Source organism: Chrysemys picta, chromosome 7 (assembly GCF_011386835.1).
Source record: "Chrysemys picta bellii isolate R12L10 chromosome 7, ASM1138683v2, whole genome shotgun sequence".
Lineage (NCBI taxonomy): Eukaryota > Metazoa > Chordata > Testudines > Emydidae > Chrysemys > Chrysemys picta.
The window spans coordinates 23,204,746-23,220,048 of record NC_088797.1 but is presented as its reverse complement, the minus strand read 5'-3'; the positions used below and the strand labels follow the sequence as shown (position 1 = coordinate 23,220,048).

At 43.9% G+C, this 15,303-nt stretch overlaps 1 protein-coding gene across 1 annotated transcript; it reads left to right on the top strand.

The window, feature by feature from the left end:
* Positions 1-982: 982 nt before the first annotated feature.
* DNAJB8 (DnaJ heat shock protein family (Hsp40) member B8) lies at positions 983-1,675 on the top strand. The gene has a single exon (XM_005288548.2). The coding sequence runs from the start codon at positions 983-985 to the stop codon at positions 1,673-1,675; it is 693 nt and encodes a 230-aa protein (XP_005288605.1).
* The last annotated feature ends 13,628 nt before the right edge of the window (positions 1,676-15,303 follow it).

Sequence of the window (15,303 nt, the reverse complement as noted above, 5' to 3'; positions counted from 1 at the left end):
GCCATATTTGGGGTCGGGAAGGAATTTTCCTCCAGGGTAGATTGGCAGAGGCCCTGGAGGTTTTTCGCCTTCCTCCACAGCATGGGGCGGGGGTCGCTAGCTGGAGGATTCTCTGCGACTTGAAGTCTTTAAATCACAGAATTTGGGGACTTCAACAACAGAGTCAAGGGAAAGGGGTTGGGTCAGCTTTTGTGGCCTGCATCATGCGGGAGGTCAGACTAGATGATCATAATGGTCCCTTCTGACCTTAAAGTCTATGAGTCTATGTGATACAGCAAGTCAGTAGCAAAAATAGAATTCAAGAGTCCTGGCTCCCAGTTCCCCTATTCTCTGAACTCCCTTAGCATCAATGGAACGACCTGTGTGAGAGGAGAATCATGGCCTCTAGTGTATATTTCTTAACTATCTCAAAATCCACAGAGTACAATAAGGCATAGCTGTATAATGCCTTACTGTCGTCAGACAGCTGTATTTCACACTTACATCATCATAGATGTGAAATATAAATTTTTAAAATGTGAGATAAACGGAAGGTGGTCCAATAAAAGATATTACCTCACCCACCATGTGTCTTGAATAACCTGGGACCAACATGGCTACAGCAGCATGGCAAACAAAAGATAAACCCTGGACAATATATATAGGATTTTCACCAATATCACTTCAGTATGCCAAAAAAAAAACCCAAACAAACAAACTAAAATCCGCTGTACAATGATTGGCTGAATTACCTCTGATGTCACAATCCCACCACTCAAGTGTCTTAAAATCAAAGGGTAAATTTAAACAATGTGTTTCTTTCCCTGTGGCGCCAAGCATTAGCAAATCAAAAGATGAACTGAGCAAAACCAGCAGGTCATAAGGAGCAAATTTGGATTGCCCAAAGGAAACAGGATTCCCTGGATCCTGAACGGCTCAGACTTCAGGTCACTGAGCAGAGAGAAAAGAAAGCATTTCAAAATTCATCCACCTTTCATTTGGGATGGTGAATTATTACGAAGTTTTAGGACTTCACCAAAAAGCCTCACAAGATGACATTAAAAAGTCCTACCGTAAACTTGCATTAAAATGGCACCCTGATAAGAATCCTAATAACAAGGAGGATGCAGAGAAGAAATTCAAAGCCGTAGCTGAGGCATACGAGGTTTTATCAGATCCCCAAAAACGTTCCGTCTATGACAGATCTGGAAAGGAAAGTCGGCAGAGAGGAGGCAGAGGTGCAACTGGAGGCCACTTCCACAGCCCATTTGATTCGGAATACATATTCCGTAACCCAGAAGAGATTTTCAGGGAATTTTTTGCAGGAATGGATCCCTTTGCACATGATTTCTGGGACATTCCATTTGATGGAAATGTAGGTGAAAACAGAAACAGAACTCGTGGAAGAGGAGCTAACTTTGCCGGCTTTGATGTATTTCCTGGTCTTATGGAATCATTTATGTCATTTGATTCAGTCAGCCCCGGTGAGCACACTACATTCTCCTGCAGGTCCTTTGGAGGAGACACTAGTGGGACAAACAACTTCAGATCAGTCTCAACTTCTACTGAAGTGGTCAATGGTAGAAGAATCACTACCAGAAAAATCATTGAGAATGGACAAGAAAGAACTGAAGTTGAGGAAGATGGGCAGCTGAAGTCCATAAAAATCAACGGAAGAGAACAGCTGAAATGCTAGCAACTCACCGCACACCTGTGCAGGAACGTTACCAGCAAGCTGTTTGGAAGATCTCACTTGTGGACTCTTGTTCAGTAAAATGGGACCCAATATAAGCAGTACGAATAAACAGCTTCACTGAGTTCATGACACAATTGTTACAGACTTCTGCATTACTTGGAACAACTATTTCACAGGTAAAGGTATAGAGGCATGCTGTTCAAGCTGGCTATAATTTTAGTAAACCTAGAATAAATGTATCTCAGTTTTTCAGAAATAAATACTGCCAGGGTAAATCTTCCTGGATTACCAAACAGACTAAGTATGTTAGTACAGGGGGACTGGATGGCCCAGGGGATTGCTTATGGGTGAGAGAGCCTTTCATTTCTAGGTTGCAAGTTGGGTCCAGTGGAAGCTTTTTGGTGACCCGTGTGAAATGAGTTGGTGGAACCACTGTAGTTGACAGATGTCCAACATCACAAGTGATAGCTATATTAATACTCTTAACATAGCCACCAAGAACGGATATGTCATGGAACCTGCAATCCTCTTTCACCCCTAAAAATGGACTGTTCTTGTTAAGGTTAAGGCATGTTGGTAAGGCTGAATAGAAACTTGTGCTACCACAGTACCTACCCTGTAGATAACTAGAGAATGTCAGTCCTTCAGGGTGCAGTATTCACTTGCACTAAATTCACACTATTTTACAAAAACATATTCACAGAAAACTCTTCATAGAAATGGTTGAGAACAGAAGACAAGGTTCAGTAAACCATCCCCAGCATATCATGGAATTACAACAGGCAAACCTGTGGAAGGACAGTTTGGTAGTGAGAAACATTAAGAAGAACAAGTTATCTTTCAGCTATATTAAAAAGAAGGGGGTATTGTAGGACCTACTGAAAACTGCAAGGGGGAGAGCTGGATATTGGGAATATTTGAGGAGCTGAACTAAGCAGAGGGATGATGAATATATGCATGGATGTAGGGACAGGTATGGCACTGGTAGCCAAATACCATTGTGTTCACAAAACTAAACACTGGAACTCAGCTCATCAGGCCTGGATGCGTTACACCTCAGCCTGTTAAGGGAGTTCTGCAAAAACTTAACAGCCCCACTGGCACATACATAGGTGATCTGTCCCTACTGTTGGGCAGAGCACCAATAGATGTGAAGGTGGCTTGTGTTATCCTTTTCTTTAAAAGGATAAAAAGTTTAACTAGGAAAACATAATAGGCCAGTTAATCAAACTTAATATACTTAGCACTTAATGTTCAATGTGCAGTATGAACATTCATTTATTATCACAACCTGCCTGTGACCGAGTATTATCCCCATTTTACAGATGGGGAAACAAATACAGAGAGGTTACGAGACTTGCCAAAAGTGACACAGCTAGTGGCTATCAGGACTAGAATTCAGAAGTTCCAGCCTCCTCATGTCAAACTCCAGTAAAGTTTTAATTAGGAGAGCAAACTAGGAAATGGTTGAGGGAATGTAACATGAGTATAGGGGAAGTGAGGAATTTGGGATTTAAAAATCATAAAATGATCTTGCTAGGCAAGGAAATGGAATTTACTGATAATGAAAGGGAGTTAGCAATTCATGTCAGCAACAACAAGGAAGGGAATTTTGGGAACACGTTGCTCAGTTGCTGTAAAGGAGGACAGTAGGTTATCAGGCTATATCAGGAGAAGTATATAAAACAAATTATTATACCATTGTACAAGGCCACGATGGTGAGATACCACTTAGATCCCTGCATTGGGGGGAGGGATAGCTCAGTGGTTTGAGCATTGGCCTGCTAAACCCAGGGTTGTGAGTTCAGTCCTGGAGGAGGCCATTTAGGGATCTGGGGCAAAAATCTGTCAGGGGATTGGGTCCTGCTTTGAGCAGGGGGTTGGACTAGATGATCTCCTGAGGTTCCTTCCAACCCTGGATATTCTATGATTCAGTTTTGCACAATATGGGGCCAAATTCAGACCCACTGAATTCACTTCTAATTTGAATTTGGTCCTTTACCTTCAGAGACAAATGTGTTTGTGCTGAGCCTAGTGGGAAGAGATCTGAAATATGAACAAGGGCTTTGGATGCTACTGCAATACAAAACAACAACAATGAATAGAAATGAACATATCCCAGAGAAAGCCCAGTGAGGAATTACTGAACTGATCAAAGGAGCGGAGGCCTCTAAACTATGGTGATGGCAAAATCCTATGGAGTTTGAAGACGACAAGTCACTGGGGAGGGGATCTCCATGTCTTAGGCAAGGATCACTTTCTAGCTCAAATGCCTAAGAGTGTGTGGATGCTGGTGGTGCTTTAAGCTTAGCCAATCATTTCACTGTCATGCTGAGCACAGGCCAATGCTGGGGAACTGGGCCTGTATTAGCTGAAAAGATTCAGAATGATTAAAAGCTGATGCTTTTGGTGCAAACAGACATGAAGGATGGATTTAGGATTGCAGGGTCTCACAGCAGAGGGGCTTGGTTCAGGGGCAAGGTGATCAAGGTTAGATGGGCTAAGAGCAGACAACGCAAAGGTCTTTTCTACATGGTATATGCCAAGATGTAAAATTAAGTCAATATAGTTAATTATACCAGTATAATTCCCTTTGCGAACACACATTCCAGTATAGAAGGATCTTTTCTGGGTTTAGCTTATGTCACTTGGGAAGGGGGTTAAGCTTTTAAAAGTCACTCATACTGGAATAAGATTGTCCACATGGGGGTTTATAGCTGTATAACTAGACTGGCTTAACTGGTAAATCTTTCCTGTGTGGACAAATCCTGAGAGATAAGGCTTTAAGCAGGTAGAGTGGGCCTGAAGAGGCTTAGACCTGGTCTACACTTAAAATTAATCTGCAATTTCATATCTGAGTTCCTTCAGAATTCTTGGGTCAATAACATCTGGTCCTGGTGACTTATTACCATTTAGTTTATTAATTTTTTCCAAAACCACCTCTACAAACATCTCAAACTGGGACAGTTCCTCAGATTTGTCACCTACAAAAAAATATCTCAGGTGTGGGAATCTCGCTCACATCCTCTGCAGTGAAGACCGATGCAAAGAATTCATTTAGCTTCTACGCATTGGCCTTGTCTTCCCTGAGTGCTCCTTTAGTACCTCGAACATCCAATGGCCCCCCTGATTGGTTGGCAGACTTCCTGCTTCTCATATACTTAAACAGTTTTTCACTGTTAGTGTTTGTGTCTTTTGCCAGTTGCTCATCAAATTCTTTTTATACCTGTGTAATTACACTTTTACATTTGATTTGTCAGAGTTTATGCTCCTTTCTATTTTCCTGAATAGGATTAGACTTCCAATTTTTAAAGGATGCCTTTTTCTCTCTAACTGCCTCTTTTACTCTGCTGTTTAGCCATGGTTGTATTATTTTAGTCCTTTTTTTTAAGTCCTTTTTTCCCCCCCCCCCAAATTTGGGGTATACATTTAATTTGAGCCTCTATTAAGTTTTTTTTTTTTAAGTTTCCATGCAGCTTGCAGACATGTCACTCTTGTTACTGTTCCTTTTAATTTCCGTTTAACTAGTTTCCTCACTTCTGTGTAGTTCCCCTTTTTGAAGTTAAATGCTATGGTGGTGGGCTTCTTTGGCATTTTTCCCCCTACCAAGAATGTTAAATTTAATTACATTATGGTCATTATTAATGGGCAGTTCAGCTATCTTCACTTCTTGAATCAGATCCTGTGCTCCACTTAGAACTAAATCAAGAATTGCCTCTCCCCTTGTGGGTTCCAGGACTAGCTGCTCCAAGAAGCAGACATTAATGGTGTCTAGAAATTTTATCTCTGCATCCCATCCTGAGGTAACATGGACCCAGTCAATATGGGTATAGTTGCAATCCCCCATTATTATTGAGTTTTCTATTTTTATAATCTCTCTACTCTCCCTGAGCATTTCACAGTCACCATCACCATCCGGGTCAGTAGTATATTCCTACTGCTGTATTCATATTATTCCCGCATGGAATTTCTATCCACAGAGATTCTATTTAAGATTTTTACTATAGTTGATTCTGTGCCTTCTTTCACATATAGTGCCACTCCCCCACCACGATGACCGACTCTGTCATTCCTATATATTTTGTACCCTGGTATTAGTGTCCTATTGATTATCATCAATCCACCAAGTTTCTGTGATGCCTATTATATCAATATCCTCATTTAATACCAGGCACTTGAGTTCACCCATTTTAGTACATAGATTTCTAACACTTGTATACAAGCACTTATAAAATTTGTCAATATTTAGTTGTCTTCTTTCACGTGATGTAATTGAATTGGACTCTTTTTATTTGACTGCTTGTCTTCAGTTCCTATTTGTACTCTATCAACTTCTATCTTTTTTTTTTTTTTTTTAACTAGGAGATGGAGAATCCCTGTTAGTAGATCCTTCCCTAAAGGATGTCTCTGTCTGAACTGCTCCTCAGCACCTGTTGGCTTTCCCCTCCCTGGCCCTTAATTTAAAAACTCCTTTATAACCTTTTTAATTTTTCATGCCAGCAATCTGGTTCCATTTTGGTTTAGGTGGAGCCCATACTTCCTGTATAGGCTCCTCCTTTCCCAGAAGATTCTCCCATTCCTAATAAATCTAAACCCTCCTCCCTACACCATTGTCTCATCCACGCATTGAGACCCTGCAGTTCTGCCTGTCTAACTGGCCCTGCATGTGGAACTGGAAGCATTTCAGAGAATGCTTCCATAGAGGTCCTGGACTTTAATCTCTTACTCAGTAGCCTAAATTGGGCCTCCAGGATCTCTTTCCTACATTTCTCAATGTCACTGGTACCTGCATGTACCATGACCACCAGGTCCTCCCCAACACTGCACATAGGTCTGTCTAGATGTCTTGAGAGATCCACAACTTTTGCACCCGGCAGGCAATTTACCACACAGTTCTCCCGGTCATCACAAACCCAGCTATCTATATTTTGAATGATTGAATCCCCCATTACTATTATCTGTTTTTCCTAATAATTGGGATTCCCTCCCCAGGAGGTGTATTTTCAGTGTAAGAGGATACCATGACATCATCTGGAAGAAGGGTTTCAACTATGGGATTGTTTCCCTCCACTCCAGTTTGATGTTCTCCTTCCCCGAGACTTTCATCCTCCTCAGCAGCACAGAGGCTGTCTGACTGGGGGGCGGGACCGCTCTACTGTGTCCCGGAAAGTCTCTTCTATGTACCTCTGTCTCCTTTAGCTCCTGCAGTTCAGCTACTCACCTCAAGAGCCCATACTTGGTCTCTGAAGGCCATGAGCTGCTTGTACCAAGTGCACACATATGCCACCTGCCCACAAGGCAGGTAATCATACACGCTGCACCCAATGCAATAAACCGGATAGTCCTCACTCTGCTGCTGGACTTCTGCCTGCATAGTTTTTACTCCTGCAGCTTTTTTTTTTTTTTGGGGGGGGGGGGGGGGGATGTTTATTGGCCTACATTTAGAAAATGTTTATTGGGGGTATCTGGCGGTCATGCTTTCTCTCAACTCCCTCACAGAACTCCCCTGTTCATTGCTCCTGTTCGCTAGCTCCTCTGGTGGCGTAGGAACTGGCTTTTTAAACCCCTGTTCTCCCTCCGTAGCCCGGCCCACTGGTTAATGGATCCTAAAGGGATTAGTATCAAAGCCTTGTTAAGAAGCCCTCCGCCTTGCCAAGCAGGCCACTAGGCTCAGCACATGGCCTCCAAACAGACCACACTATAAACTTCAGTCAAGCAGGCGCACAGCAAGCACACAACAAACAAACAAGCAGACAACAAACTGGGAATTGGTGTAATCTCTGTTGGCAGAAGCTGCGTCTACACTAGGAGGGTTTGCCAATATAGCTCTGCCAGCAAAACTTTTCTAGGAGCTGGTCTACATTGAAAACTTACATGAGCATAGAGACATCTCTCAGGGGTGTGGATTTTGCACACCCCTGAGAAACGTAGCTATGTTGGCCTAACCCCCAGTGTAGATGCAGCTAGGTTGATGGAAGAGTTCTTCTGTTGCCCTAGCTACTGCCTGTTGGGGAGATGGATTAATTACAGTGACGGGGAATCCTTCCCATCCTAATGTAGCTGCAGCTGAGCCACTGTCACACTGTAAGTGTAGACATAGCCTAGCGTGGACAAGGCTTTAGAAAAGAGTTGGAATTAGGTTAAGAGGAGCTCCAAGCCAAAAGAAAGGTGGCTCAGGGAATATTTAGATCATACCTAGTTACAATAGAAATACTGTTAACATTTGTGAGCCCTCAGACCCTACAGGGAAGTTGTGAATGGGATGACAGATACACCGTAACTGTTCTTACTAGATCATAAACCACTCAAGCCTTCTTATCATGGTTACTAGGAAGATATCAGAACACCAAATACCTGCACACCCCAAGCAGGACCGGCTCCAGGCACCAGCCCTCCAAGCATGTGCTTGGGGCGGCACCTGGAGGGGGGCGGCGCTCACCCAGGGAGAGCGGGGCCGCGGCCAGGCTCTCCGCCCTCCTCCCGGCACTCCGGCCGGTCAGGGAGAGCGGGGCCCCGGCCAGGCTTGCCGCCCTCCCTGCGGCGCTCGGGCCGGTCGGGGAGAGCGGGGCCCCGGCCAGGCTCGCTGCCCTTCCCTGCCGCCCTCCCCGCCGGGGGGTGGGGGAGGGCGGCGGGAGGCTTTTTTGCCTGGGGTGGCAAAAAAGCCAGAGCCGGCCCTGATCCCAAGTGCATTGCAAGGCTCCCTCACCCCTCTAGTATCTCTCCCTCTCCGATCCTTACAAAATACCTCCGGCTACGGTTATTGTTCTTTCCTGCCCTCCGACCACATCTCTCCTTGTTCTTGAATCTCCAGATACATCTCCAAATTGAACCCAAATATGGCACAAAATCATGCATATGGTCTTGTCTTTTTTAAAAATGGACTGAACTAAGACCCAAGCTCAGAACATCGCAAACTCTGAGGTGTTAGAAATCCAGACCCAGCTCTGAATTTTGCTGTTCGAGCCTCAATATAAAACAGACTTTGGTTCAAGATGCAAAATTCAGACCTGGAATTTGAACAGCCTAGAGAGTTCAGGAGTGTTGAGCTTGGCCCAGTCTAGTGACAACAGCAAGCTGTAACACTGGATCTAGGTTCGAATGCCAAACCCCAGCAAAGTTCGGGTTTCATTGGAACTGGGATTTTGGTTCCAGCCCACTATAGCTCTAAGATAATATTTTTATACATTTGTATGGTTTCAAATAAAATAATACATATATCTACATGCACCTTGTATACTATGTATCAGGAATGCCTGCATTTTCATATAGTGCCCTACAGCTAGATAGATAGGCACCTTTTCTCCCAGTCATAATTGTCCAGATCTCTTCCATTCCCAATGACAGCACATCCCTGTGGCAGCTACCGCAAATGCTTACATGGGAAACTCACTACTAGGAACAAGTATCGGGGGTAGCCATGTTAGTCCGTATCCTCAAAAACAACAAGGAGTCCAGTGGCAGCTTAAAGACTAACAGATTTATTTGGGCACAAGCTTTCATGGGTAAAAAACCCATTTCTTCAGATGCATCACTACTAGGAAAGTATTTAATTAACTTCTAGCTTCTTTTAATGCCATTTGGCAGCTGTAAACAAGCAGGAGCCAGAATCATGTGACCAATCAGTGGCCCCTTTGCTGTACATAAATCTAGTTATCTCACTACGTCTATTTCTGTATTTATCTCTTCTTCTCCCAGGGACATTATGTGAATGAGATTTATCATCCTGCAAAGAAGCTACATTTGGGGACCTAACATGGTTAACAGCGTCTCTTTAAGAAGCTTCTACACTTGAAGACACATGTACACACAGTCCCATCAACCATTAGACTCAGGTGCCAAATATAGGCCGCTCTGACCAACTCAATCCAGGTCTCTGCCCACTCGTGTCCAGATGCTATGCCTGACACTAGTGGCTTCTCCGGGTGCAAATACCAGGCCACGGAAGCAGATTCCTACCTAAACAAAGCAACCATTCCCCAAAATAAATATAACATCAAATCAAAATGCAGGGTTCTTACTGAGCTGAGACGCCATGAAAAAAACAAAACTAACCCAGCGATTACACACTCAGCCAAGTAACGTCAGCAGCCAGCACTGAGAGGCTGAGTCATTATTTTATTAACAGGCCCACAACTACTTTAATGGGGGCTTAGGCTGCAAAAACAAAAACATACATAAAAGCATTTGGAATTACTTCATAAAACACTAAATCACAATATTAACCGACTGACCTTTGCTCTACGCAGACCTGCTAATTTTAGCAATTATAGCCAACAACTTGAACATATCAAGTGGGCAACTGTTTAACAATAATGACATCTGCTTGGAAAATCCAATTATGTCTAAACATCTTTAAATCCCCACTAGGGGATACCTGCTTTCTTTTTGCAACTGTTAGTCTCTGCCTAATAGGATTTTAAACTCACAGCCTGCTGCACACGGTGGTGGCAGTGGCCCCTTCTCCCTAGACTGGCAACAGCAGGACTGCGATCAAACAGCAAGTACGAGTCTCTCCTTGGACAGTGATGGAAGCAGTTTGATTTTCTGACATCCTAATCTGATAGACGGGTGCATTAGCTGGATCCCTTCACTCCTGAGTTTCCCCTGCAGATTCAAACTTCCCCCCCACTTCTGATCTTATGTGCATTAAAGGCAACTGGCCGGTCCTAGGATGTTCCCTAAGGGGTTCCCCATCTCAGGGGCAGATGCCAGATTTAGCTGATCATGCAGGCCCTAGTTATTAAGAGGATCGTTGCAGTCATTTTTATTCTTTGCTGGGTATTTAAAGCAAGATTTCCTAGAACACACTTAATGAACCTCTGCACAGATATATTTCCGTTCCAGGCCATTTTAAGTATTATCATCTGCATAGTGTCAACAGGTCAGGGGTTCTCATAGCGTGGACCACATCTTAGCAGCGAGATCATCTTGTGGACACCTCTTCTCTCACAGAGACCAGTTCTCCTCCCAGTCGTGATCACACAAACATCCCATGTGGCAACTACAGCAGTTATTTACATAATTGAACATAGGCACTGTTTAGCTGGGAAAGTGAGAAATGTTTTGTCCCTTTTGGAAAGTTTTAATCAAAATGCAGCTCTTCATTTCATCTCCCTTTCCCACCTGTTCTGCTTCCCAGCTACTTAGTTCCCTCTCCCCTGCTCCGAGGTTAGCAGCTCTGGTACCGCTGGTGACTCCTGCTCCTCTTTATAGGAGCAATGCCGAAAAGAAGGCATCTAGGCCGGCTGCATTTGCAGCTGTGTTTGCCGTTTCGAAGCTCACCACTGCAGAGAAGAGGCCTGTAGAAGCAGCTGGGAACAAGGAGGAAGAGCCAACACCATAAGACCAGCCAACTGTCCACAGACCTCCAAAGACAGTCTGGGGAGCTCTGTGATCGGCTTTTTTATGGACAGTATAACAAGAGGCCTTATTCTGATCCCATGTACACGGCTGTAAATCTCTGAGCTCGGGGAGTTACACTAAGTGAGTGTAAGTGAGATCAGAATCAGCGCCACGGCTCCTGCTCTTAATTGCTTGGCATCCCTGAGCCACCAGAGTTTGTAGGATTTTTGTGTCAAGCTAGAAGAACAGACATTCTTCTGTCTGCTTTTTTCAGATGGAGCCTGCAGCAAAATCATAATGATGTGTTTGCAGCATCACAGTCTGACGGCATGGAAGAGATTGTGATGTCACAATAATTACTGCTGCCCAATCCCAAGACTTGAGGAGAGTCTCTGTTTTCATGGCCCCATTCTATGATCTGCAGGAAATGAAATCATTCGGATTCTGTTTTGGTCTAGTGACAAATGATGATGTAGTGCCAACCCATGACGATGCAAACACTGTGTCATGGTGTCACAATGTGTTTCTTTTGCATGGCTGGATGAATACACATAGGTTGAAATTCCACATATTCCACATGATTACTATTGAGATGGGTCAGTACGTGTACCTCGCACTGTGCAGTCGATGAGCTGTTGGGACAGAACACAGTCCCTGCTCCTGTGGGCTAAGAGAGGGATGAGTGGGACATCTCATTACAAGAGAGAAGAACAAACAGAAAAGGGTGCAATCTGTAGAAAGAGAACATATGATGGAGATGGGTGGATGGAAGGAAGGAGGCAGTTATGAAGGAGTGCGAGGGATGGAGGGAGGGCAGGTTCTCTGTTCAGGAGCTCTGCTGAGGAGAAAGTTAAAGATCCTATGGTGCCCTTTGAAAGGCTGAAGAGGATTTCAGTGACACAGACTCGTGTGTGTGAGTTGAGTACCGCTCATAACCAGAACATAATGGGTATAACTTGAATAGGAAAGATGCTAGATTCTCAGAGACATAGTGGGCCAGATTCATCTCTGCTGTAACTCTACCAACTTCAATGGAGTCACACTAGGATTGAATTTGACCCATTATTTCTCCTGATGGTTTGGGGCGGAGCCTACTGCCTCAAAGGAGTCGAAGACCTGGTTTCCATTTTCTAACACCTACATGGAGAAGTTCAATAAAAATCCGCGGCAGCTTTGTGTGTGGTGAACTGAGACAAACCCTTTTGCACCAATTTCCAACACACTCTTCCCATGAGGCTGTTGGATCATTAGTCATTTCCCCTGTTCACCTTAGTTCATCTTAAAACCTTCCTTTTCTCTTTAGCCGGGATTCACATGTATCTTTATTCACCTATTGGTCACCTCTGTATTGCCCTAAGAGCACAGGAGCTCACAGGGTGGAGCATCAGCACTTGTGAAGTTCTTTAAAAAGTCCTTTATTGTTTTTCTTCCAATGTCTGCATTTCCATCTCCCCTGTGCCATGGCCTGGCCCTGCCATGCAACATTACAGGAGCTCCCCTCCTTTCCCATGTCCCTCATCTCTCCATCCTCTGCTCCCTGGCTCAGATCTGCATTACAGTACAATGAACTCCCCAGCCTTCCCATTTCACCCTGTACTCTGCTTCTTACCTCAGATCTATGCTGAAGTCTTACAGGTGCTCCTTTCTTTCCTTCTGCTTGGCATACAGGCGTTCCCTGACTTTTCTCTTCCTACTTTGGACACTGCTCTCATACGAATAAATAATTACCTGCATCACTCCCAGCCATCCACCTGGTATCCTCCCACTATGTCCAGAAAAGGGCATTTTCCCAGACCCTTGTTGAATATCTTCCAAGCAGCATCTGCCTGCTGAACTCCTCACAGCATCCCGACCTCTGAGGAGAAAGGATCCATACATATGATGCCTACAGACTATTTTGATCAGAGCGCACTGAACACACCGAGCCAGCAGGCTGAGGTTCTAAGCAGTCAGTGATGGAGTGTCTCTGGTCTGTGTTTTGATTTGCCTGAGGAGAATCCCCAACAGTGCTTAAACAGCAGTAGGATTAGGCCCAGCAGCACCAGGTGAGTCAGCGATGAATGACATCAGTGTTACTGAAGACAAATATGCCAACGTGAACATGGTAGACGTGAGGAACCCGCGTGTGGCGATAACATTTTTTTAATCTTATTTTTTATTTTATTATTCTCACTCTCGTGGTTCCTCCAGCTCCCAGAACGAACAGGGATTTTTATTGCTGGGGTTAAAAAACACAAATTTGCATTACATCCTGGCTCCTGCTGTAATACTTCAGTCTCGTTTCTCTCTCGTCCCCTCTCCAGAACAACTGATGCTATCGCAGCCTGATTTAATTTCAAAGACGGATTGTGATTTGGCAGTCGGGTGGGGGGGGCAAGGGGAGAGCCAAGCTAATCAAAAGTCACCATCTGCTGCGTTGCCATGGGGATATTCCTCCCCAATAAATGTGCTCTTTGCCAAAATCACAGATAACAGCACTATAAAGGGTGGGAGGTGGGGGGGGGGGTGGATAAAAGAAAGAAGTTCCAACACTAGGGGGGAAAATGAGAGAGAAACAAGGGAGAAATGAGAGCCAGAGAAGAAGTGGGAGAGAAGGAGACAGAGACTACTGAGAAGGAAAGGAAAAATGACAAATGGACAGAATACTGAAACGGAGGAAGAAATAAGAGACATAGGCAGACAGGCAGCTGATGATGAAGAAATAGAGGAAGACAGAAAGACAGCTGAGGAAGAGGAAAGGGGAGACACATACAGACATGCTACTGAGCAGGAGAGAGACTGGAACTGCTGCATAAGATGTAATGGCAAAACAAGTAGAGATAAGATAATTGCCCTCAAAGAGTAGGTTCTGGTGATTAGGAGACAACTGAAACTTCAGTGAAAATTCCCAAGATGATGGTCTCAGTTCAGAAAGGGATCGCTAGTCAAATTATGAAGCAAAAAATTAAAAAGCCCCTTGCTGCGACTAACAACAATGCACAGGGATGGTTGGGTTTCTACTCCTTTAACAGATAGTCTAATCCAAAAAGTACCTATAGTATCCTGCAGTAACAGTCCCAAATACCACAGCAACTCCTGGGATAAAGTGCAGTGTTTTGCTATGCTGTAGAAATTCAGTGCAGATTGACACAGGGTTTGGTTTTTAAAATAAAAATTCCCTGGAAATGAATGACTTCAAAACATCTTGGATAGGCTGGCAAAAGGGACGGGTCACATCATTAGCTAACTATGCTGTCTGTTTTCTATCCAGCTTTCTTTTTTTTTTTATATGACTATTTGGTGACCACTTGGGCTATAGAATAGAAATAATAACAACCCTAGCACCTCCCTGCCCCAATATAATTTAAAAAACAGCCATTACTGTACCCGTCTCCTAGAGGGCAACAGCTTCATCTCCAGATGGACTTTGGTCGTGACTAGGGCTTTACTAGCCTGGTGTATGCTGGGGCTTCAGCGCTGAGGATAAGTCAGTTGCGCAAAAGCAGCAGGATCTCCCCAAACCTGAAAGGGATAAAAGAGGTAAGATTTTAAGTCACAATGTGCTGAATGCCCCGAGCCTACCTAGACTGTGCATGTGTGTGTGGATTGTCCCCTTAACCTCCAATAACTAACAAAAGTATGGGAGTCATTCTCACCTCTCCTCCCCCCGCCTCACCCCTCAAGTAGTAACCCAGCTAAGTAGGCCACTCAATATCCATGCTCATAGAACTGGATGAATTATTCCCAGCAGAAACATGATTAGCTGAATTTAGACCTTTTCTTCTATTTCAGAGCGATCCATGAATAGATCACTGTTCCATGACTGCGTTGCTCAGAATTATTCAGAGACTGCTTTGGGTGAGCTTGTTTTGCATTTCAAAACTCCAGCTATTTTGATTGGAGGTTTAAGTCACATGGTGCTGTTCCCATTCCCTGACTGGATGAGTATAACACAATATTGCCAACCCTAAACATTCAAAAATCAAAAGTCAGCCACCAAAATATCATGAGACTTTAAATGCATAGCTAGGGTTCTTTTTCTTGGCCTTCTGATTTTGGCACCTTTAAGGTGCACTTGAGTCACATTTTCACACTTTTCTCCACAACCATGAGGGCTAGAAACTTAGTTTAAAAAATAAATAAGTAAACAAAAGCTAAAATTCTCTCCTAATCACATGACTTCAGGAGCTAAAAGTCCAAAAATAAATATGAAATATTGTGAGACTTGCAAGAGATGGCAACACTGGCTAGAATCAGATGGAATACTCTAGATTATGAATTTGAAACTCTCTTCCTGGGAATAGTCT